Source organism: Podarcis raffonei, chromosome 6, assembly GCF_027172205.1.
Source record: "Podarcis raffonei isolate rPodRaf1 chromosome 6, rPodRaf1.pri, whole genome shotgun sequence".
Taxonomy (NCBI): domain Eukaryota; kingdom Metazoa; phylum Chordata; class Lepidosauria; order Squamata; family Lacertidae; genus Podarcis; species Podarcis raffonei.
The window spans coordinates 78,680,105-78,703,785 of NC_070607.1; the positions used below are offsets into that span (position 1 = coordinate 78,680,105).

General features: G+C 38.7%; 1 protein-coding gene across 11 annotated transcripts in view; it reads right to left on the minus strand.

The window, feature by feature from the left end:
- The window catches only part of ZMYND8 (zinc finger MYND-type containing 8), an 85,563-nt gene that overhangs the window by 22,625 nt on the left and 39,257 nt on the right, over positions 1-23,681 (minus strand). For 7 of the 11 annotated variants that reach the window (XM_053394168.1, XM_053394167.1, XM_053394175.1 and 4 more), the window contains 9 exons: positions 16,749-16,897; positions 9,634-9,867; positions 8,524-8,637; positions 7,685-7,777; positions 5,949-6,036; positions 5,367-5,422; positions 5,010-5,087; positions 3,555-3,670; positions 1,528-2,009 (listed from right to left, as the gene is read on the minus strand). In XM_053394168.1, the coding sequence (XP_053250143.1) occupies positions 1,528-2,009; positions 3,555-3,670; positions 5,010-5,087; positions 5,367-5,422; positions 5,949-6,036; positions 7,685-7,777; positions 8,524-8,637; positions 9,634-9,867; positions 16,749-16,897 (1,410 nt within the window). Of the gene's footprint in view, positions 1-1,527; positions 2,010-3,535; positions 3,671-5,009; positions 5,088-5,366; positions 5,423-5,948; positions 6,037-7,684; positions 7,778-8,523; positions 8,638-9,633; positions 9,868-16,748; positions 16,898-23,681 lie in introns of those variants that run through there. The other 4 variants (XM_053394170.1, XM_053394169.1, XM_053394166.1 and 1 more) reach the window with 4 other exon arrangements.

The window sequence follows — 23,681 nt, forward strand, 5'->3', positions numbered from 1 at the left end:
AAAAAGGGACTTAGAAGTAATACATGTTATTCATAACTAAGTAACTATTTTTTCTTGTTTATTTTATAAAGTTTACTGGTTCTTAAATTTATCTATGTGTTCTGGTCTAGGTCGATTCTAGAAATAATACATTTCCCCCTTAGGCTTACTTTGGTGTGCACAATTAAGCAAATAAAGGAAGATTCCTATTGCTCTCTGTAACTTGGTAGGTGGTGGCAGCAGATTAGAGATTACTGGGTACTTGGTCTACATTCCAAAAAGGAAGATGATCATAAACTTCAAAAATTATCTGATTCTCCTCCAGTTCAAATTTTAAATGCAGAGCAAGATTCTTCATATTATATGTTCAAATGAAAAGAAGTTGTGTAATATTTTAAAAATGGGAAGCAGTCACTCTTGCAAAGAATTAAGCAAATATGCAAGAGCCTAGCACAATAGTAAATGTTAAGAAAACTTCCTGATGTTATTAACATAACAAATAGAAAATTCAGCCATGCCTAATGAAGAGAGAAGACATTCATGAATGAACAAATTAGGATACCAATATTGGATCTAATACAGCTTTTTTGTAAAGTACTGTGCTGACACTACACATAAAAAGCCCTGGGGGGTAAATGAAGAGTCTGTAAACAACTTGTGTTATACACAATCTATTTTTGCATTTTTTTTTAGCTTATAGTGCTAGATATTGTTGCTTCCTTGCCTCTTAATGGTAAGCATGTAAAGCTAAATTCTAGAAGAGATTTTTAAAAGCTGGCTAAAAATAAAAGAACACCATGGCAAAATGGTCTTTGTATTATAGTCCCTAACTTGTCACTCTGCACTACCTTTCAAAATTCAGTATTCTGTGAATTGTAGGTGCCTTCCTTGCAAACCACTGCTGATACTGGGGCAGACACCCCCTCCCAAAGTTACGCAGTCCCACTGATGTGTTCCTTGCAATGACACTTCCAGTAACTTTAAACAATAGCTCCTATCCAAGGAGACACCAAGACATCATATTCCCCATTGCACCTAGAGAAGGTAGTATGAAAACCTGACCCTCTGGACCAAAAAACGCATCCTTCTTTTCATCCCATCAACACACCAAAGTATCAGAAACACATTTCTACCTGTTCCTGCTGATCCAGATGCTCAGATCATGCCCCACCTCCCTGGTTCTTAGTTCTCCAGTGCAATGCCAGTCTGACCTGACATCCTTTGTTGAACAATTGCTCTGGATTCTTTCCTAAATGATACTCTTCCCAGGTGCCTTTGACCCACCTTGAAGTTAACACAAATCCTCTGCTATTAGCATGGGCAACAACCTTCCTGGCTCTGACCCAATCTTTTAATTATTCCCAAGGTAGCTGTGCAGATGCTTAGGAGCAGAGCTGCACCTGAGTCCAACAATGCCTCCTACAAGTATTTTGATAATGAACACCAGATTATTTCCTTCCAGTTTTCTGACCTTCCTTGTTCTGCATGATGATAAAGTTTGAATATAGCCATTGAAGAAGCATCTTCCCCCCCCCCTGCCCTCCTTACCTGTATTCTTATCAATAAAGTCCATGGACTCTTCACTTGCGCTAAAGTGACTGGAGGTTGCCTTTTTCTCTGCATCCTGTTCAACATCAGATCCCGTATGAACAGATGAATTTGTACTCATTGGGGAACGTGGCATGTCTGTTAAGGAAATCCTTCGCCCAGTACCGGTACTCAGCATTGGCTTGCTCATTAAAATCTTGGGTGATGCTGTCATATCAAAGTTAAGTTTAATTTTCTCTTGTTTGTCAGTCTTAGCAGTTCCAGCACCAGGATTTGAAGGGTCTAACAACATTTGGTATTGGTTGTTGGGAGTATATGGTGTCCGGAAAGGTGCATAATTAAATACTCCAAACTTTCTGCGAATATTCTCCACATAAACCTCCATCTCTTGCATTGCACTGTTGAATATGCTTTTAGTCTTTTTCACGGAAAAAGGAATTTCTTTAGACATGAGGTAGCAATTATTTACTGGAACCCAGGCCCTGCATATAAGACAGTAAAATAATGAGGGGACATGACATGATATTTCATGTAGATTGTGTCAAAGTCTTACTTTCAAGTATGTTTAGAATCTGAATAACAATCCTATGAATGAATTACATAAAATTATGCCTGTTTGAGATTGAAACCTTCATTTAGGACAAACTTAAGGATACTTCCAGTCTATGCAATACATACTGCAGTTTAGACAAAACCATTCCAGGTGTATGTTTTGCTTTGTAAAACAATTTGATTAAGTAAATTCAACACTGACAGAATAAAAAAAGGGGACACTGAGCCATTCAAAACACTTTCTCACTGAACTTTCAGTCACAATTAAACAGGAAATTATTATCCAGCAGGCTGTAATTTTCCTGTAGTGTTGGCATGTCTTTTGCAACGCTGCACTATTATATTGTACTTATTAAACACCTCACCACAAGCACTTACATGACGTCGTAGGACTAGATTGTTAAGACCTGTTCATATGACAAACCATGAATACCACACTATCACACAATCAGTTCTTTGACTGGCAAACTTGGTGGCCCCATGGTAACCAAAAGGGCAGTGAGAGCAGGCATCTACAGGAAGTGTAGGAATTCCTGCATGCTTTGTGGGGTGGGGGGTAGGGGGATTCCCCAGGTACACAGTAAAATACTAATAGTATTACTTTCTTTTTTGAAAGAATGTTGCCATACCTCCTTCTGAGAGAGTAGCACATACACAAAGCATTTCTGCAGGTATAGAGCATGATAAATAGTTGGTGGGTGAAAATTTGTCATTGGGGAAGCCAGGGTCCCAACCCAAGTTCAATGAAAGCAATGGGGAAAAGTAACTCTCCTCAATGTAACATGTATCCCTACCTGTCTCTTCAAATTTAGGGGTTCTAATATAGCCATCCTTGAAACTTTGCTCTGTAGTGCTGCAGCACTCAGTTTAGCAGCTGCTTCCACCATTCACACACCATCAATTTTATGCTCCTGTTTCAAGGGGAAATGAAGGCTGAGCCCCCACATCACACAAATTCTCATGGAGCATCAACATATTTGTCTTTCAAGTTTATATGTTACGAAGTTTCTTTTTTGTGACCCCCCCTCTATTAACAACATTACAGTGATGCTAAAATGTTAGAGTAACTACATAATGTGTATAAGGCATAAAAACATAGTTTGATCTAATGATGATCCGTTACCCCGCCACAAAATTTAGTATAGGCTTTATAATGTCCCAGAGAGTAAATGCTACTGGAGTAAAACATTGCCTCAATGTTGTGTATACAAAAACAACATCTTGGTTAACTTTACATATTCAAAATATGTTTAGTAAGCTTACATTGCCATGGTGGCAACCAGTTGGTATGAGACATAAAAATATGATAATTAATGGGGAAATGGAATGTACTATACATGCTACTAATATGAAGCACTACAAAGCAGAATAATAACATGTGAACTATGCAATAGCAACCACTGTGTGGTAATAGATATATATTTGAAAAAGAAGAGTCATTGAACCATTCAACCACCTTTTGACTGAACTCCCACCTGTCATGCTGACCAAAGAAACGAGCATCAACTTGACCGTCTTTATCCCTCAGTGCTTTAGCAGGCCAGAATGGGAAACCTTTGAGCTTAGCCCAGACCAACGGGTGTGGATTGCTCTAGAGGAAAGTGCACAGAGACCACACAGTGAGAAACTATTTAAGACATGTAGTACTTTCTAATTATTGGCATGCAAGACAATACTTTAAGATATGATATGGATTGCATATTTCAGATATTGCAATGTAGCTTCCTTATGCAGAAAGGGTAGTGTTTGTCCAGATAATTGAACAGTTTTAAGTTTTCCCATTCTTTGTATGTTATGAAGAGAAATGCTTGTCTTGCCTTTCCTTGAAATCTCAGTCCTGTTTGTGGTGGTAATGAGGGAAATTCAGAAGGCTTGCCCTAGAAATTATTTCATTTCTATAGCTAGCAAAACTCACCCAACATTGAAAGTTTTGCATCACTTCTGGAAGTTACTTGGAATGGGGTTTGCTGAATCTCCATGAAAACAAGACGAACAACGCTCATGGTTTGTATGGAGAGCATTAAACCACAAGCCTGAATTCAGACAAGATGCCGAGCAAAGCGATGGCTTAGCTCCGGACAACAGCAAAATGACTGGAGAGGAGTAAAGCAGGTATGATCTCTGTTTCAGGAGCATACTTGTTTGTGCTAAGTCAAGGTTTGGCTTGAGTTACATGAGAATGAGGGTACAGTGAACCATTATTTATTTCAGACTATGTGACGCAGAACTGAGGCCTTTACTTCAGTCTCTATTACAACAGTCATTTAAAGTAGGCTTTTCCATTATCCATGTATTGCATATTAGAGGGCAGGAGAATTAAAGAGACGGAGAACAGGGGCTTTTCAAGGTGTTAAAATGAATTTCTTTCAATGCTTCTTAATAGGACTGCTTGGGGAAATTTCAGTTCACCAAAGCAGATATGTACTGAAAGAAATGCCCTATCTCAAAATTTGTTAGGAACCCAAAAACTTTTTCTTTATGGCTGTTTTTGATTCTCGGTTGCTTGCTTACCAAAGTCCCTACAAGAGACAGTGGCTGAGAATTTGAACTGTGCTTGTACTCTTGGCCACTACATTAAGTTTCTGTTACCTGTTGAAGTAGTTTGCACATTGACAATCAAACCATATATTTGACATTTAATTCACATAAATTAAAACTGAACTCAAGTGCAAAACTGAAGACTGATTTTAAGGACTGGATGTTTTAGCAAAATTCCTGTTTTTCACAAAAGGCTGGAGTGCTTGGGTCTGCCAAGGAGGAGGAGGACCATGAACAAATTCAACTTTTGGATTTACACGTCAAATGTAGCTTTAAAATGCATACTAAAGTAGATTTCTCTAGGTCACTTACAGATTTAAAGTAAGAAGCAAAAGAATAACTCCAAACTTAAACTGGATTAAGTGTGGACTTTAAAAAAAGATTTTACTTACACAAGGCTCACAAAACCAATTCTCTCGTTTTTGGCAAGCAGCTAAATAACATTCTGGACATACTTCGATTTCATTCATCTGTGAAGAGAAACATCAGCTACTGTAGGAGTTGGGAGTGTGTTATTCAATTTTAATTATTCCAACTGTTCTATTAGAAGGAATCCAGAGTAAGAAGAGCAGTCATTCATAATTTTCTACTGCAGAGAATAATTCATTCTGCCAGTCTGTGAATTCTGAAATTTAAGCATACTAAGCATACTAAGGCTGCAATCCTGATTAATGTGAGAGCAAGTTTCATTGGAACTTACTACTGTGAAAATATGTATACAGTATGAAAACTAACTAGGTAATACATACCTCATGCTCACAGATTTTGATTATGACTTTTGCTGTTTGTGTTAATTTGTGATTTCCTGAGGAAACAGATAAGCAGAGATGTCTAATAAAATCTCCATTGTAAAGACATGTTATTTGTACTACAATCTATAATAAATATTTCTATTGGTTGGTATTCAAAATATTTATTAAAGGGAAATTATTGGTATATTGAAAACTAACAGAACAAAGAACGGTTTGCAAAAATAAGGCTTTCATCCTTTCCTGAACCCAGGCATAACATGGCCACAGCATTTTGGAAAGAATCCTCTCTTTAAATAGTAATTATTGGATAGAAGTCCCTTTTAGTGTTAGCATTCTGCATTTCAGAACCACATTTTTTAACTTAGCCTCATACAAAGCAAACCAACTTAACATATATTTTAAGTCATGCCAGTATGAAAAAATCAACTAGAAATATCTTCTTTCTTGGAGTTTAAATCCCTCAACTTATTTAGATTTCAAGTTCTTATTTATGGATGCTTCGCCTGCCATTTGTTGTGGCATTACCATAATGTGGCCTCATGATCAAATGATACAGTTTATCATCTTACACATACTTACCTCCATTGTAAATAATGCAATTGTGCAAAATCCATTTGGCATCAGCCAAAAAAGCTTCTGTGCATCCATACATCTTCTTTTTAACATTCTGCAAAAGAAAATATAAAAAATGTATTGGAATTTGAAAATCCAGAAACTAAGTTCACATTTTATTCCATACATATTAATGAAAAGCTGTGCCTAGATTTTACCAAAAGTGAGATTACTGTCAAAAGTGTTTTAGTTTGTTCATAGTCAAGAACTTAGTTGACATAATCAACTTTGCCCTAATTTGACACAAATGTAATTTATTTGCATATCAAAATAGCATACTATGACTAAGAGTTTTAGAAGTCCCAAGATACTCAAAACAATTGTTGCTAAGGTAATTTCTGTTTCATATACAAAATCAGGTAAAAGACAGCTCAACAAAATATTGGTGGAGTAGGATCACAATTTTTAAAATGTTGGCAATAAAATTGGTATTAATAGTTAAGAAAGCCATCCTCAAAATTGTCAACATTTTGTAAACTGGACATTCTAGTGCAGTTTGCAGCCATTTTAAAAATAGAGAAAATTCATCTACAACGGGGCCGTTTATGCCTGTTTCCAGAATCTGCCATATTCTCCTAAATTCCATCAAATGAACCTTAATAGTTTGTAACTGTTGAGGCACATGACAGATATGGGAGAAACAGAAGTTGTGTCCATGTGTCACAGTAAGCCATGGTTAACATGGATAAACAAACAAACAAATAAATAATGACAACAGTTCACCATGGACAAGCTGTTCACTCCTGCTTCACTCCTCCTTACTAGAGAATGGGAGCAAGAACCACAGTGCCTGGATTGGCATTACCTACAAATTGGAGTGGAACAATTGCAACCCCCAAACAAAACCACAATCTGAAGCAAAGTTTTTTTCTTGGCTTATCAATCATAGCTGTTGGGAGTGAAACAAACCACAGCCCCTGGTTCAGACATAAATACTAAGACAAAAATTGTGGTTGTTTCACTCAAATACTAGCAAGCCAGGGTGAAGGAAGAGCTATCTGTGCATTCATAGCAAACCATTAATCATGGTTTGCTGTCATGCGAGAATACATCTAGAAAGAGCATGGCTCTTATAGGCTGTGGGAAATAATAGTTATATCTGGATATATTTATTTATTTAAACGGATTTATATATCGTTTATTCACTAAACCTCTAAATGGTATACATATAATACAGGATAAAAGTTGTAACACAAAGAAGGAAACCCCAGTAAGATGGGGGCAAAACAAACTCTTAAAAAAATTATTGTGATGCGAATTTTCACCCATATAAAAAGAGGGGGAAACAGGTTTGTTGTGTTCGAAAAGAAAATAGTTACTGACAACAAAGAGATAAAATAATAGAGAAGTTAGCACAGCAGCAAGACCAACACCCACCTTATTTTTGTAATTTTAAGTTGTTTTAAGCTGTTTTTAATATTGTGTTTTAATATTAATGTTTTAAATTGCTATAACCTGTCCTGGGACCTTGTGGTTAAGGGTGGGTAAAATAATAATAATAATAATAATAATAATAATAATAATAATACTAGCACAAAGGATAATAAAGGCCAATATTTCCAGTATAGCTATTGGGCAAGCTTGCTCATCATCTAAAGGGAAAACTGCGTGGATTTTAGAATGAGACAATACATATAGTTATGAGCACAGTAACAACAATCTAGTAGAATTAAATAGGATTTTTCTCCTTGCTATCAACCAACCTTTTCTAATGTACAAAGGTCCATTGGATGAAATATGTATTCTGCATAATCTGGATGCTGATCAAGTGAAACTGGCTTTTGAAATGGCTCTGTCTGTTTAAATAAAAGCAAAAATAGAGAGTCAGGACTGCAACATTTATTGCATTAAAACTGGTTTCAACTAATCAATTAAAACTTTTGTCAAAGTAAAAAATTGCCCAAACAGGCTGATGACACATTATCTAATATTATTTAGCCGAAGCAAAAGCAACAGTAGTACAAGTCCTCGTAAAAACAGCAAGTGGCAATGATATTTTAGAACCATCGGGTTGCATCCAATTCAATCGTGCTCTGAACAGACCACTGAAATCAATAGACTAACTTAAGCCAGTTGGATACAACTAAGTGCCTCCAGTGAGAGAAATGGGGGAATAGGGGAATACCACCTTTAAAATTTTACATGCTATGACAGAGAGATAAATAATCTAAAACAAAGAAAGCTTGCCTTTCACTTCAGAACTATTGTTTTTACTCTTTTAAATTTATAGATATCAAATCATCTAAACTCTTTTATATAATTGGCTAAAGATTTGTTCAAAAGTGATTGTGCAAGTTAGACATAAACCAACATCTTGTGAACAAACATCTGCCATGAAATTATAGATGGCAGTCTGCTGGTCTTAATAGTAAATGCCTTCTCCCTCCCCCCCCCCACCTCCCATGGTGGCAGGAAACCAATTTTTTTCCACTATACATTAGATAGGGTAAGACAATTCTGGGGAGCTTTACATGTAGTCAGAAATCTAAAGGCTGAACGACAATATCCAGTGGAGTGAAATAGTAACACATATTATTCTTACCCCTGGCTGTTTCATTTTCTGTAGTGCAAACTTGAGCAAGTAGGATAGCTGTTCAATAGTGAGCATTGTCATAGCTTTACTCTGTGTTTCTATGCATTCCGCTACAGTAATTTTCTAAAAGTAAAGATTGAAAATACTGAAAAAAATGCAAAATGTGTGCAGATGAGCACCCCATCACCCCTTCATTATTGTGGATCATGAAGTTTGATGCCACATGCAGACATGGATGTTGATAATTAATTTTCCCTTAAGTGGTGCAATGAATATTGCAACATTCCTGTGTTCATGAAAATGTCCTATTGGTTCAGAAATGGTACCCTAAAAAGATTCATGTGGGGATGGGGGAGGATGAAGACAGGCTGGCTTTGCTGGCAGTTTCTGACTGACCCCCCCAAATGCTACTGAATTATGAATCCTGAAGTTAAATGTGGCTGGGCACTTGCCCAAATCTTCCTTATTTCCAACATTATGCCCAAGGAGCTTAGGATTTTGCACCACTTGTCTTGGACAGGAAGGAAGATTGTGAACCAGAGAATCGTGGTTAACAGGAAAGAATCATGGTGCCATAGAGGATAATGGAATCTGTGTGAGTGGCAATAATCACTCCAAATAACCTATTTAGGTCCTCTATTTTCCCCCTAACAAATAAAACTGAAAATGCTTCCAAATGTAGAGGACTATAATTACGCTCTTTCTAAATGAAGTGTACCATTTTTCATTATACTGAGGCATCTACCTGTTGGTGTGCAAGGCTAGCAGTCTTGCCATACCTAGAATGATTGCTGGTATCTATCCTGTACAGTATTACTTCTGCTTTTACCACAACATGCTAAGTGTCGCTCAGGAGGTGCAAATGGACACAAATGCCCCTGCCATCCCCATACAGTGGTACAAGACACAATGAACAAAGAGGATGTAGGTGATAAGGATGGGGAGAAACATTAATCAAAGAAAAACAAACAGAATGGTAAATATTGGCAAAAGCCTTATTTTGGATGCAACTTTGCATTGCTTCTCTGCCTTTCCAAAAAGTGACCAGGAAGTCACACTGGAAAGAAAAAAACATGGTTCTGAGAGGTGAAAACCAGTAGCAATGAGACACATATTCACCTCAGATAGACTAACCTCACATTCTGGGCAAAACCAATCCCCCTCTGGCTCCGCTGTCAGTTTCAGACACTTAGCATGATAAACCCGAGGGCAGAGTTCACAGCAGAGGACTTGGCCTTCCCGATGACAAACCCAGCAATAGAAATCATTCCGTCCATCCTGCGGTACAACATCAACAGGGTCTGTGGTGAGTGGCTGCTTCATATAGTAAAACGGACCATGTCTTAGTTCTGACTGAAATGTAGGCAAGAAAGACAGGTTTGGTTTCAAAACAAATTTGTATTTTAAAATAAATATGATGATCAAACATGACCAACCAGCCCCCACCAGCATTTGATACAGCCCACCTAATATTAATTCAGATGACTTCTCTCAATCAGTACATAATAAGCATTTGAAACCAGAGCAACATATATCTCCCTCAGGCAAGTACAGTTGTCTCAACTTAGATGTACTTTAATGTACTTTAATTAGGACCAAACTAGATGCAGTTAGTAACTGTATACTTGTGTGTGTTTTTTAAGCAAATACCATGGGTGGGTTGAGGGGAGAATCAACCCATTGTCCAGAAATATATCAGACACCCTACACCACATCCAATACTTGCATTGGGAAAGAAACTTGCATTAGCTGCAATGGTACATAGATAAGCATAATTAACTATATTTATTGGGCAGATGACTCTATCGGACAACCTTCACCAGAAAAATCCGAATTTAACTTATTTGTATTTATACAATCAATAGTTATATAAACATAAGCTTCCCGACATTTCATGTGCTTTAAATGTGTGAATGTTTGAACAGAAAGGTGCAGGACAGTAGTAAACCATGTGCACATTTGTGAAAAAATTAGAAGGGGAAGGGAGAGGACATACAGTGGTACCTTGGTTTACAACCATAATCCGTTCCGGAGGTCCGTTTGTAAACCAAAACAGGTTGTAACCCAAGGTGCGCTTTTGCCAATGGGGGCTCAAAAAAAAATAATTGTTCACAATCCAAAAAAGATGGGTTGTATTCCAAAAATAGGTTGCAAACCAGGACACGCACTTCCGGGTTTGACATGTTTGTATTCCAAAACGTATGCAAACCAAGGTACCACTGTATACCTCTCTTTACAAGTATCTGTCTGGAAATAAATGTGCCATTCCATCAGGCTATAGCCAAGCGAGAGACATGGAAAAGAATATCTTCCTGCTCTGCTTCTATTCAAATTTGTTGTTACAAGAACTTTGTACCTTTAAAAATAAATGCTTGTGTTAGCTTATTTCCCTTTACATGACTTTTCTTTTAGATTACAAGTCTGAGGGCAGACTTCTTTGTCATTTAGCTTCCAGAAGTTTAGGGAGTCATTTCAGCTCAGATAAAATGCTTTAAATATATGTTGACCCTTTACCCTTCTTGCTCAAAACCATTAACATATTTTTAAAAGACAACTGGGCCAACTCAATAGTTGCTCAGCTATGACTTCAGAAAACATTGATTCTAAATTAATTAACAGTGGAAGTTGGCTTCAAAGCAAAGCATATTTTGGTCTTTAGCCATTCTGTATAGGAAAATGAAATAAAAGCCCAAAAGAAACAGGACATGTTTGTTCACAATAGAAATTAATTTTGTACTTTTTCTGCCTTTAATATCTTTGCAAAGGAAGTAATCCTGCAGGAATAAAAAACACTTAAAATAGCTAAACCCATGTCAACTCCAAAGAAACACATGATTCCAACACCTCTGCAGTTCCAGCAGCGTGTGTTCAAAATATGTTATAATAAACAACAACAACAACAACAACAACAACAATAATAGTAATAATAATAATTTATTATTTATACCCTGCCCATCTGGCTGGGTTTCCCCAGCCACTCTGGGTGGCTAGGTGTTTTGCTCACACCAAAATGCACCAAACATACATTCTAATCTAGTTATTACAATAAGGCATGTCAATGTGAAAAGAGGTCACTAATATGACCCAACCTATCATCATTTCCTAGTGTACAATTCTAAATGTGGTCCAGTAGGTATCATAAAATATGCTGCAACATAAACTGCAGTAGTGTGTCAAAAGGATAATGAATACACAACACTGATGGACAAAATAAGCAAAGACAGAGGGCAAATGCCAAACATTATTACTAAAACTAAAGTGGCCCCACTGCTCCAATTAGGAGCAATTCTTTAGCGCAGACGAGATTTGTCCTGAGAGTGCTCCTCATTCACATTCCTTGAGCCTCCAAGGAACACCTTCAGCAAAACAAAAAGACCACACTTGAGACCTGACATTCCCAATATTTCCAAAGTTAGAAAACCAAATAAACAGACCCAAGGAGAAACTTAAAACTCTTATATAGTTTCAGTCTTTGAACTCTCTATACCAGCCTCTCTCAACCTTCAGTTCTCAGATGCTGTTGGGCTACAATTCTCATCATCCCTGACCACTAATCCTGCTAGCTAGGGATGATGAGAGTTGTAGTCCAACAACATCTCAGGACCAATGGTTGAGAAAGGCTACTCTATACAATTTTAGCCTTCTTTATATATTTTTAAATGTTACACAACTGAACATTACTGCAACCTCAAACTCATTTACAGTATTCAATCAAAAACTGAAGTTCAGTTTGCCACTGGGAAATCAGTAGTTCTTGGAAGTAACTATTGCTTCATATAGAAATCAGTGACTCTGAAGTTCAAACAATTATTTGGCTGCTGCTGGAGATGAAGTTTATAGAGTTCTATGAAGGCATGAAATATGTTGCTTGCAATCTAGGACAGTAATCATCCTGGATTTCACATCCTGTTGGACAGCTTGCTGCAAAAACTTTTCAGCTCAAAAAAGGTTCCTTTCCTTATTTTCACAGCAACTTGAAAATAGCTGTAACACTAGAGATACTCTATCAATATTAATTCAATTCTAGAAACAGTAACATAACTAAATGTGACTTTTTTCTTTTTGCTGCAATAGGTTAGTAATAGTTATGACCACTAGGTGACACCTGAGACACTTCAGTTAAAAGTTGCTTGGACGTGCTCCAACTTAGATGCTGCACGCTTAGTATGTACTGCAGGATACACCTCTAAATAACTGCTTACCTAACTGTTATGGATATTTTTCATTTTGTAGAACCTGAGGACATGGACAAGATTCTTTGAAGGCTAGGGCCTACCACATACAATTTATTAAGATTGCCAGATAAAAGCAAGCCAAGTAGGTCAGAAGAGTGGTAAATGTCTTTCTTGCATGGTCCAATATGGTCTTAAGGAAGTGGTAGTAAAACGTTTCTTGGAAAAAACTCTCATTGATCATTTCTAGCCAGTCTCCAACATTCCATTCCTGGTTAAGCTGACAATTCCAGGTTTTCCTGGATGAGGTAGATTTTCTACATCCATTCAGTCGCTTCTGATAGAATCAGGCACGGTATCCATTTGCATAGCCTGGCCAGGATGGGACTTGGGGACATTGTTTTAATAGTGGCTCCAGTCTTTCCTGGAGGGTCTGTTCCAGAACACAATGCTGAAAATTACTGCTTGCAATTAGGCTATGGTAACTCAGAGTGTTCCATCTTGTCATCTAAGCTTTTCAACATCTGCACAAAATCACTGGGCGAGGCTGTTTGGAGATTTAAATGTTGTACCATCAGCATGCTAATAACAAGACAACTTTTACTCTCCTTTCCATTCTCTCTGGCATGTTATTGTCATTATATTTGTTCTGCTCTTTCATTATATTTTATTCCACTTCTTTAATGTATTTAGTTCTAAAATATAAGATAGTTTTACTCATGTTTTTGTACCAGTTGTTGGCAGCTGCCTTAGGCATGATCCATAGAAAAGTAAGATAGAAATATTTAATACATAAATAGTCCTAACTACATTGCTGTTTGAGAGAGACTTCCCATTACAAAACCTACTTCAACACTATAGGTAACACGTTATGATTGCCATATCCAAATTGCTACTGCTGCTGTTCCCACTTACAGTATTAACTTTTACATTGAGAAGTGTGCCAACAAATAGTGTGTCATATTATCACCAACTATATGCCAATACCAAAAATGTTACACTCCCCTGATTTACTCCCATAGAAATAGAGAAAGAACACATGTATCAGAAATACCAAAAGAGGCATTTGGTTATGTTCTCTCTCAGCAGCTTCAGGATAGGAAGACTTAGTTTCAGTTCTTACTGTATCAAAAACTAGAATACTAAAAATGACAAATGTGGTACTGATAGTTTAGAATGACTTTGCAGTTGCTTCAAAAGAACAATAGCACTGCTGTTATTTAAGCAAGATTAGTGCTTTTAAGAATTACTGCAAAAATTCAAATGTAGATCTTTCTTTTTTACTGTAAAATGTATGAAGAATTTTACAGTATTTTCCAAGAATGCTTTGTTCACTTTTTGTTGTGGTTGCTTAGCCTACCAGAAATAATCACTGCTTAGTTATACTTAATCTGAAAGTGCTTTAGTGGTTGTAGTTACATTATGAATTCTACAATCACAAGAAGATGATTATTGCAATCATACAAATATAGCAACCACATACTCATTGTCTTCAATTGCCACCTCAAAAATTTGGGCAGCGCCACATGATGCCCTAATTATTTTCTATTAATAGAAGACAGACTAGGAGATGAGTATGCAGAAAATAGGAAATCTCCATTAGGAGATACCATTTTTCAACAAATGCTACAGCATCAGAGAAACTAATACCACAGTTAAACATGGAGTTTCTCCAAGGCATGGAGAAACTGTTTAACACAGTAAGCATCCAATGATTAGCCGGTTAGGATTAATCTGTAATAGATATTCTCTATGTATTCTGAGAACTTTGGTTGAAGTGTGGTATACAAATAAAATGCATAAATATTACATTTGCTTAAGTATACCTGGGCTTTGACTCATTTACTTGAAATCATTATTACTAGGGAAAAGTTGCTTTTAGTGTGCTTACATAGTGATCAATAGAGCATGATAATGTAGAAAAATTTCCTAGTTTCCCTGGAACTATTTAGCAATCTAAATATCAGCAATCTAAAATTATCTCTTGGATATTCTCTTGCTATATTTATTTACTAAGTAGCATTAGTTGTTAGTGGTGCATTTGTTGTTTCATTTTAGCAATACAGATACAAAAGTAGCAACTGGAGTAGCAATGTAGAAGGTATTTTGCCATCACAGACAAAACACTCTCTGAGTAGGATATTTCAGCAAATGAATGATCAGCAGCACTTTAGCACTCCAGCATTGTATTTCTCTCAAAACATACAGCTCCAGAACTTCCCAGCCCTGCCCAGTTTACTTGCAAAAGAGCTAAGTAGCCTGCTGGCAAGGCACCCATGAAGGGTGCAGTATTCCAGGTGTGGTCTGACCAACGCAGAATAGAGTGGTACTATTATTTCCCTTGATCTGCACCTATACTTTTGTTGAGTGTGGGAACTGAGAAGAGAGGAGCAGGACTGCCTACCAGAGCTTCAGGCCCAAAGTGATGGAGAAACACTGGTTGGCCATGTCTGGAAGTAAGATGCTGAACTAGATAAGCTTTTGGCTTGGTTCATTAGATCTCTTCATACGTTATGTGAATTCATTATTTTAAATAAATAAAGAATAAACGATTCCCTTTGTTTAGGTTGGTCAAACCCTGGAAGTATGGGGGGGGGAGGTCTATTCAATATAAGGGGCAAGAAAATTTGACTGACATTAGAGTCTATTTAACCAGAATTCTGTTTACTTACATAATGGCACTTTGGGAGGCCGTTGCCATTAGGGCTGGCAGAAGCACACTTTGGGAGACACTGCCATTTAATGTGTTATAAAGAGCGCAACAAGCAGAGTGGGGCAAATGGTAGACAGAGCAATATAACAGCCCCTCCTCACGATAGCCTGTTCCACTGAAATTGCTAATTGCTGCTCTGTGCTAAGTCCATCTCCAGAGTTCTTGAACAACAGCCACATGAGGCTGTTTTCATCCGCTTCAGTTACTTGGGTTTCTCCAAGGTAAAAGCCAGCAGAACACCCAGCAAACAGCAAGTAAGTGGTGCTTAGCATAGGAGTCCTAGAACCATAGAATCTTAGAGTTGGAAGGGACCCAAGAGTCATCTAGTCCAAACCCCTGCATTGCAGGAATCTCAGCTAAAGCACCCACGACAGATGGCCATCCAACCTCTGCTTAAAAACCTCCAAGCAAGGAGAGTCCACCACCTCTAGTGAGAGTCTGTTGCACTGCCAAACATCTCTTACTGTCAGAAAGGTTTTTCAAATGTTTAGTTGGAATCTCCTTTCTTGCAACTTGAAGCCATTGTTTTGAGTCCTACCCTCCAGAGCAGGAGAAAACAAGCTTGTTCCCTCTTCCATGTGACATCCTTTAAGGTATCACATCTATCACATCTTCCCTCAGTCTCCTCTTTTCCACACTAAACATACCCAGCTCCTTCAAGCGCTCCTCATAAGGCTTAGTTTCCAGATCCCTGATCATTTTGGTTGCCCCTTCTCTGCACGCGTAGAGCCCAGAAGTGGACACAGTATTCCAGGTGTGGTCTGACCAATGCAGAATAGAGTGGTACTATTATTTCCCTTGATCTGCACCTATACTTTTGTTGAGTGTGGGAACTGAGAAGAGAGGAGCAGGACTGGCTACCAGAGCTTCAGGCCCAAAGTGATGGAGAAACACTGGTTGGCCATGTCTGGAAGTAAGATTCTGAACTAGATAAGCTTTTGGCTTGATTCAGTAGACCTCTTCATACGTTATGTGAATTCATTATTTTAAATAAATAAAGAATAAACGATTCCCTTTGTTTAGGTTGGTCAAACCCTGGAAGTACGGGGGGGGGAGGTCTATTCAATATAAGGGGCAAGAAAATTTGACTGACATTAGAGTCTGTTTAACCAGAATTCTGTTTACTTACAAAAATAGCACTCATTTAGACTTCACTTCTTAGTTTCAGATAAATCTTGGCTGCTGTAGAAACTAGAAATAAAACAGTAATCTCCATCTTCAGTAGACCCTACAGCCAATGCAGAACTATTACCATAAGTACAGATACTGGACCAAGGAAAGAGTAGAGCACCTAGTAATCTCCAATGGTTTCATATAAAACACTGCATCAAATCCACGACTTCTATTACCTGCTCTTTATTATTACTGTTCAATAAGCCAGGTTTCTTTTTCTTTTTAATAGGGCTTGATGATGCGTCCTCCGGGGAGTGGCCATTGGAAGAGTGTGGAGGACTTGGAAACTTCCTTTTTTGTGCTGTACGTTCAGCAGAGCCAGGATCTATAACAAAAATTATACCAACATTAAGCACCCCTAGCATACCACTAATGTACTAGCACTTTTTAGTATTTCAGTGAACAGGACATAATAATACAGGTAATAATGCAGTAAAGAGACAGAATGCCAGGAAGGCTCTCTGTGGACTCTCAGAACTACTTTTTCTTGTACAGTATTGTGAACAATTCCACCAATTTCCCCTTGCCACAAATTTAAAAGTATTTTATTTAAGATATAGCCAGCAAGTATCAAATACTACATGCAAGTAATTTCTATATGTATAATCTAGCTCTCCACTTACTCAGCTACATAACTATCACCACCAAGCCATGAAGAATCAGTCTAGACAAGAAAGTATGAAACTGAGGCCAAGCAGGCAAATATTACACACCTTGGAAAGTTCCAGAATGATTATTACCTAGCATCACTCTTGGTCATTGGTCTTGTGAAATGGTTATACAGAACCTAAACAATACTGCTGGGCACAACTGTGAAAAGTCAACAGCTTAAGAACAGTAAATGCTGAGAGGATGATGTGATTTAATTCTACTGATTAAGCATAACTAGAAAGGGTTCCAGAAGGGTTCCAAAGCATGCCTTTGGAAAATAAATTTATTTTAATATTGCATACTATATAAATACCCAGAGAAAAACACACCAAGTAGAAATTCAGTTTGGAATGTAGCTACTCAAATTTTTAATCTTCACATGACAATTTCCCTACCATTGTATTACTTATTTGTGGGTCATTCCATGCCAAATCACCTGATGCCATGTGCTCTCACAACTCAGATTTTCTTCAAAAATTTTTTTAATATGTAGATACCTATGAGATAACCTCAAATTATTTTTTTAAGATTTTTTGGTCCAAAATTGGGCGCAGGATAATTTTTTGAAGATTTCTATTTTCACGTGATTTAGGCCAATGAAATTTCTGCGTCTTTAGAAAAAACCTCCTATTTTGCTTATTTTTCAACCGATTGGGCTTATTTTGGTATCACACATTCATGAGAATAGTTAAAATTGTACCCTCTTATGTTACAATGTCATCTGATATATTTTTAAAATTAAGTTATATTGATTATTGAATAAAAATAAAACAATGATATGGTGAAAGCTATTGTTTCCCATACATGTAATATTCAATGATGCTGTTTTGACCACTGTATGCAACATGACCTTTCTGAATCAGCAAGAAAAAATAATGTATTTATGTATTTTGCTGTACTTTTTTAAAAATTAGCATGAAAATTAACATACTTTGGGTTTAAGATATTTGACAGCACACAAAATGTACTGTCGGGTGACAGGGTTACAAAATGTACTTTCTGTGGTAGAATTTTTTTTTATGTCACTTCACATTTGTATTCAAATATGTCCTAGAAAGTTGTGCGTTATCAAATGTAATCAAAGTTCCTATAATCACCCACTAAGAGCAACCACAGCACAAATATATTGGATCAAAAGCAAAACATGATGAGCATGAAAGTTGCCTTCTACCAAATCATATCATAGGCCCAGCTCGCTTGGTATTTTGAATACCAGGATTTACTAATCAATTTCAACCAATGGACACATTTTGAATTTTGAGAAACTGCTATGGGCACTATCACAAAATGGTGGCCATGGGGGCATGGCATAACACAAAATTAAAGTACAGCTGTTGTTGTATTCCCCATTGTCCCCTGGACAAGCTCCTGCTTGCCTTGGGAAGTCACCTATGTCCTGTTGGCCCTGATTGTGGAGTTCACACACTATTGATTCTCTTCCCACACACTGATGTTATTGCAATCTAAAACAGAGAGCACTCCCCAGTACGAAGAAAAATACCGTATTTTTCCCTCTATTACACGCAGATTTTTTCTCCTAAAAAGTAAGGGGAAATGTCTGTGCGTGTTATTGAGCGAATGTGTGGTCCCTGGAGCTGACAAGCGCGAGTGAAGGCAAAAATCAGGCAAATATCAAATCGTCCGGAGAAGGGAGGAAAAGAGGAAGCTGCTGCTTTCCTGCATTCTGCCTCAGGGTCTTACTGCCCACCCGCTTCTGTTTCCTTACTGTGTTTGCTCAAACGGAACAAAGAGCAGAGAAAACCCCTCCCCTCCAGGCAAGCAGAGTGGAAAGCAGAGGGTCCTTCCTTCTAATTCCTCTCCGTGCGTCTGGGACTCGAAGGCAACATGCAGGTTGGGGGGGGGGAGAGAGAGAGAGCTGGCTGGCTTGTGGGGGGGGACTTTTGCCTTCCTTTCCTCCCTCCGGTAAAACCCCTCTCCTGCATTCTTAGCCAGCTGCTTCTCTGCACACCCCTCTCCTTGTCGCTTCTATGTTTTTCCTTCCCTCCCTACTTAAAACGTGGTTCCAATCACGGATCCACATGCATCCTCAGGATCTTTGCATTGAGTCACCCCAAATTCACCATCAGATCACATAGCAATGATCTGATGCAAAAACAGGGCTGCAATGGTGCAAAAACATGGTTACAAAGCACGGATCCACATGGATCCTCAGGATCTTTGCATTGGGTCACCCCAAATTCACCATCAGATCACATAGCATGTCCATGGCTACAGCCTGCACCAAAAAAATCACGCACCCACTGTTGCCTGGGGCTGCAATGGTACAAAAACATGGTTACAAAGCATGGATCCACATGGATCCTCAGGATCTTTGCATTGGGTCACCCCAAATTCACCATCAGATCACATAGCATGTCCATGGCTACAGCCTGCACCAAAAAAATCACGCACCCACTGTTGCCTGGGGCTGCAATGGTGCAAAAACGTGGTTACAAAGCACGGATCCACATGGATCCTCAGGATCTTTGCATTGGGTCACCCCAAATTCACCATCAGATCACATAGCATGTCCATGGCTACAGCCTGCACCAAAAAAATCACGCACCCACTGTTGCCTGGGGCTGCAATGGTGCAAAAACGTGGTTACAAAGCATGGATCCACATGGATCCTCAGGATCTTTGCATTGGGCTACCCCAAACTCACCGTCAAATCACATGTCTGTGGCCGCAGCATGAAGCACAAAAATGATACATCCACTGTTTCATTCAGAATTTTTTTTTCTTGTTTTCCTCCTCTAAAAACTATGTGCGTGTTATGGTCAGGTGCGTGTTATCGAGCGAAAAATACGGTATACACAAAGTGGCAACACCACACTCTAGTGCACGCATGAGAATAGAGTCATTGCTCCTTGCACCCAGATTATCTAGCTCAGAACCAGCCACGGCAAATCTCCTTGAAAGTACAATATAGCTCTATGTTGACTAACTATATAACTGCAAGGAAGCAGCAAAATATCTGAATCCACTATGGAAATGAGGTTATAACAACCAGATTCAAAAAACTAGTATAATGTGACTGTGCACTGCGGCAATGTTCAAAGTCAGCCTTTGTGATGATGGCAGGACTAGCTACGTTATTTTTAGAGAAATATCTCACTTCCACATCCTTCCTGATGTGCAAAAAGGAACATTCTCAGTTCCCCACTCAAGCCACTTGTAAATATATTGACGTTTTTGCCTTTCCAGTTTAGGAGCCTGAAAAACTGAGGTACAGCAAAGTCAAGAACACAAGAAAAAAATAGCCTTGTTGAAGATCCCTTGGCAGAACTGCTAAAATAAAGTTCAGCTTGCCAACACAGCTTGGAGCTAATTGCATTATATTAGTAACAGTCACTTTCCCATTAAAATCCTACCAAATTATGTATCCTAATTCAATTGCTTAGTAAGGGAGAACATTTTCCACACCCTCATAATTATGCCCTCTTAAATATTTCTTATTTACATTATACTCTACTCAACCAACAGACTTTAGGCAGCTTACAGTGTCAATAAAAATATTAAAAAGCCATTAAACCAACCCATATTGTGTTCACAGTCAAAAATCATAGAACACAAACACCAAATTCATCAATACAAAATCTGTCTAAAGGAGACAAGGACTATGAATACTTCCAAGTGACAATACAAACTCAATGGTCATGTTTGCATGTAATCCATTGCTAAACCATAATTCATGATCTGTGGATGAGCCTTAAACTCCAGCAAAATGCTGAGCATGCAAGCTCCTGTCTCCTCTTCCTCCAGCATGGCTAGGAAAGTGACTTCAGCTAAGTTTAGTTTCACTTTTACAGAATCCCAGTTTACTGTTATATTTGAACCAAGGATCATGGTCTAAAACAAAACATAAGCATATAAGAGCCTGATGGATCAGGTCAATGGCACATCCAGTCCAGCATCCTGTTCTCCCAGTGGTCAACCAGATGTTTGTGGGAAACCTGCAAGATGGATTCAAGCACAAGAGCACTCTCCCCTCCAGCAATTTGTTTTCAAGAGCATTGGTTCCTTCAACTGTGGAGGTAGAGCATAGGCATCATGGCTAGAAGCCATTGATAGTCCTCTGCTCCATGAATTTGTCCAAAACTCTTTTAAAGCCATCTAGGTTGGTGGCCATCACTGCCTCCTGTGGGAGGGAGTTCCATAGTCTAACTATGTGCTGTGTGAAGAAATATTTCATTTTATCTGTTATGAATATTCCAGCATTGAGTTTCATTGGGTGACCATGAGTTCTAGTGTTATTGGGGGGGGGGAGTTCTCTATCCACTTTCTCCATGGCATACATAATTTTATAAATTTCTCTCTCTTACCTTTTCTCTAAACTAAACAGTCTCAAATGCTGCAATCTTTCCTCATAAGGATTCTGTAACACTGGAAAGAGGATAGGGAAAGGGGGAGCATGCAAGCCCAATGCTTTGCACATGCAGACTCGTTCATGTAGCACTAAACTGTTACACCATGATTTACTGTTATGTGTGACAATAATGCTTCTGAATACCAGTTTGTCCCGAGCACACCCAACCAAAGAGAACAAATGGTTGGTAGTTAAATTCTGTAATGACAAAACCACACATTTAAAGTGGGACCACGCCCCCACCGTGTGCTTAAGTATCCTCATATTATGGAGTGTGGACAAGTAACAGTCACTTCTCCTACACAAGGAAGTTGCTGCTGCATTTGCCTCTTCCATCTGCTCCAGGTCCCAGGAAACAGTGGGGTAGTGGATAGCAGGAATTTGATCAGCCTGTCCCTTGCCTGAACAGTCTCTTCCTCCACTTCCCACACAGTCCCCCAGGCTACTGCGTTCCTCCTCAGCAGGTCAGTCCCGGTGGCACGCCTCCACCTGGTGGCTGCTCCACCCGTCTCTGATCCCTCTCGGCCTCTCCTCTGTAAAGGTGGCAGTAGCAGCAGCTCAGCGGCCACTCAGTACAAGGGAGAGGCTCCTGTTGTGCCTGTCCTACCACACGGTTCTCCTGGGCCTCCAGGTTCTATCAGGCCACCAGTTGGGTCTGTCTCCATACCAGGATGAGAGGCACCCAGGGAGACACATTTCTCCATGAACTCTCCAGTTCCCTCACTCCCACTGGGCTCCTCTCTGCCTGCAGCAACAGTTGCAGCAACGGCTTTGGAGGCGCAAGGACCAGCCAGATGCTCCCACTGGTATTGTATTTTTCCTAGCAGCTTGCCAATCCTGTGGCGGTTACCATCTTGCCTTGCCAGAAGTCCAGATGCAATTGATTTTCATCCAACACTGTCAGATTTGTCTTCTGCTCGTGGAATGGGACTTCCCTTTCCTCTTATTTGTGCTTCAGTCACAAACCCCCTCTCCACCCATGGTGACAGCGAACAACAACAACAACACCTGGACATTTTGCCAGTCCGTGCTTTTTTACCCAAAATAATTACCCAAATGACAAAAATAAAATGCAACTTTATGTAGTGTCACAACTTATTTATAAACAGCCATCATTCATGATCTTGGATTCCAGCAAAATATTCTGCATGAAGGAAAATGTAAACAATCCCATAGGTTTTCAATATTATATTTTGTTATATGAAAAATGAATAACTCAGGAGCAAAAAATATGAGAGAATTCAATGTATACTTTGCACTTGTTGTGGCCTATAATTAGAGATTTGCTGCTTTGGAACTATTTAAATTCAGAGGAGATGGGAACTCGTTTAATTTTCCCATTAACAAAGGCATAACTGAGCTGTGTTGACATGACATGATGTACCAACCAAGAATGAGCAGCAAAGTCTGCAGTTCAAATCTTACCTCATCAATAAATTCATAAGGTAGTAGACAAGCCACTGTGTATCTTAGTTACAGCACCCACAACTGATAACAAAAACAATAATTTTGGCTTGCCTTTCGGAGCTGTTGTGAAAAACATATCCTCTCAGTATGTAAAGCACTTTGAACAACAAGGAAAAGTGCTAAATAGATGCTTATTGATGCAAGTATAATGTCCAAATTTGCCAAAAGAAGAGGCTTTAGGTGCCCCTTTCCCCAATTATTTGCAAATACAGTGTAACAACAGTAAGTGCACCACAGTGCAACTAGCAAAACTAAAATTGCATTTCTTTGCACAAAGGGTGAACAAGTCACAGAAAGAGCAAGACTAAAAAGGGATTAATGCTGCAGTCTATTTCCTCCATTCCAAGTCATGGAGCCATACTCTCCAATGCCAGAAAGGAGAAACTGAGAGTGCGAGTCTGGCTGGCTATGACTTGGTATAACTAAGAGGGCTCCCAAATGGAAGTCTTCTCCTCAATATCCCAAGAGAGGCACAGAAGGACTGTTATATACATTAGGTGTATTAGTATACACCACCACCAGAGTATAAAGTGCTTAAGGGAATAATGTGTGCCCTAAGGAACTCATACACAACCTTAATTTAGATCATGGGAGGGGCAGGGGGACCACAACAAGGGATGAA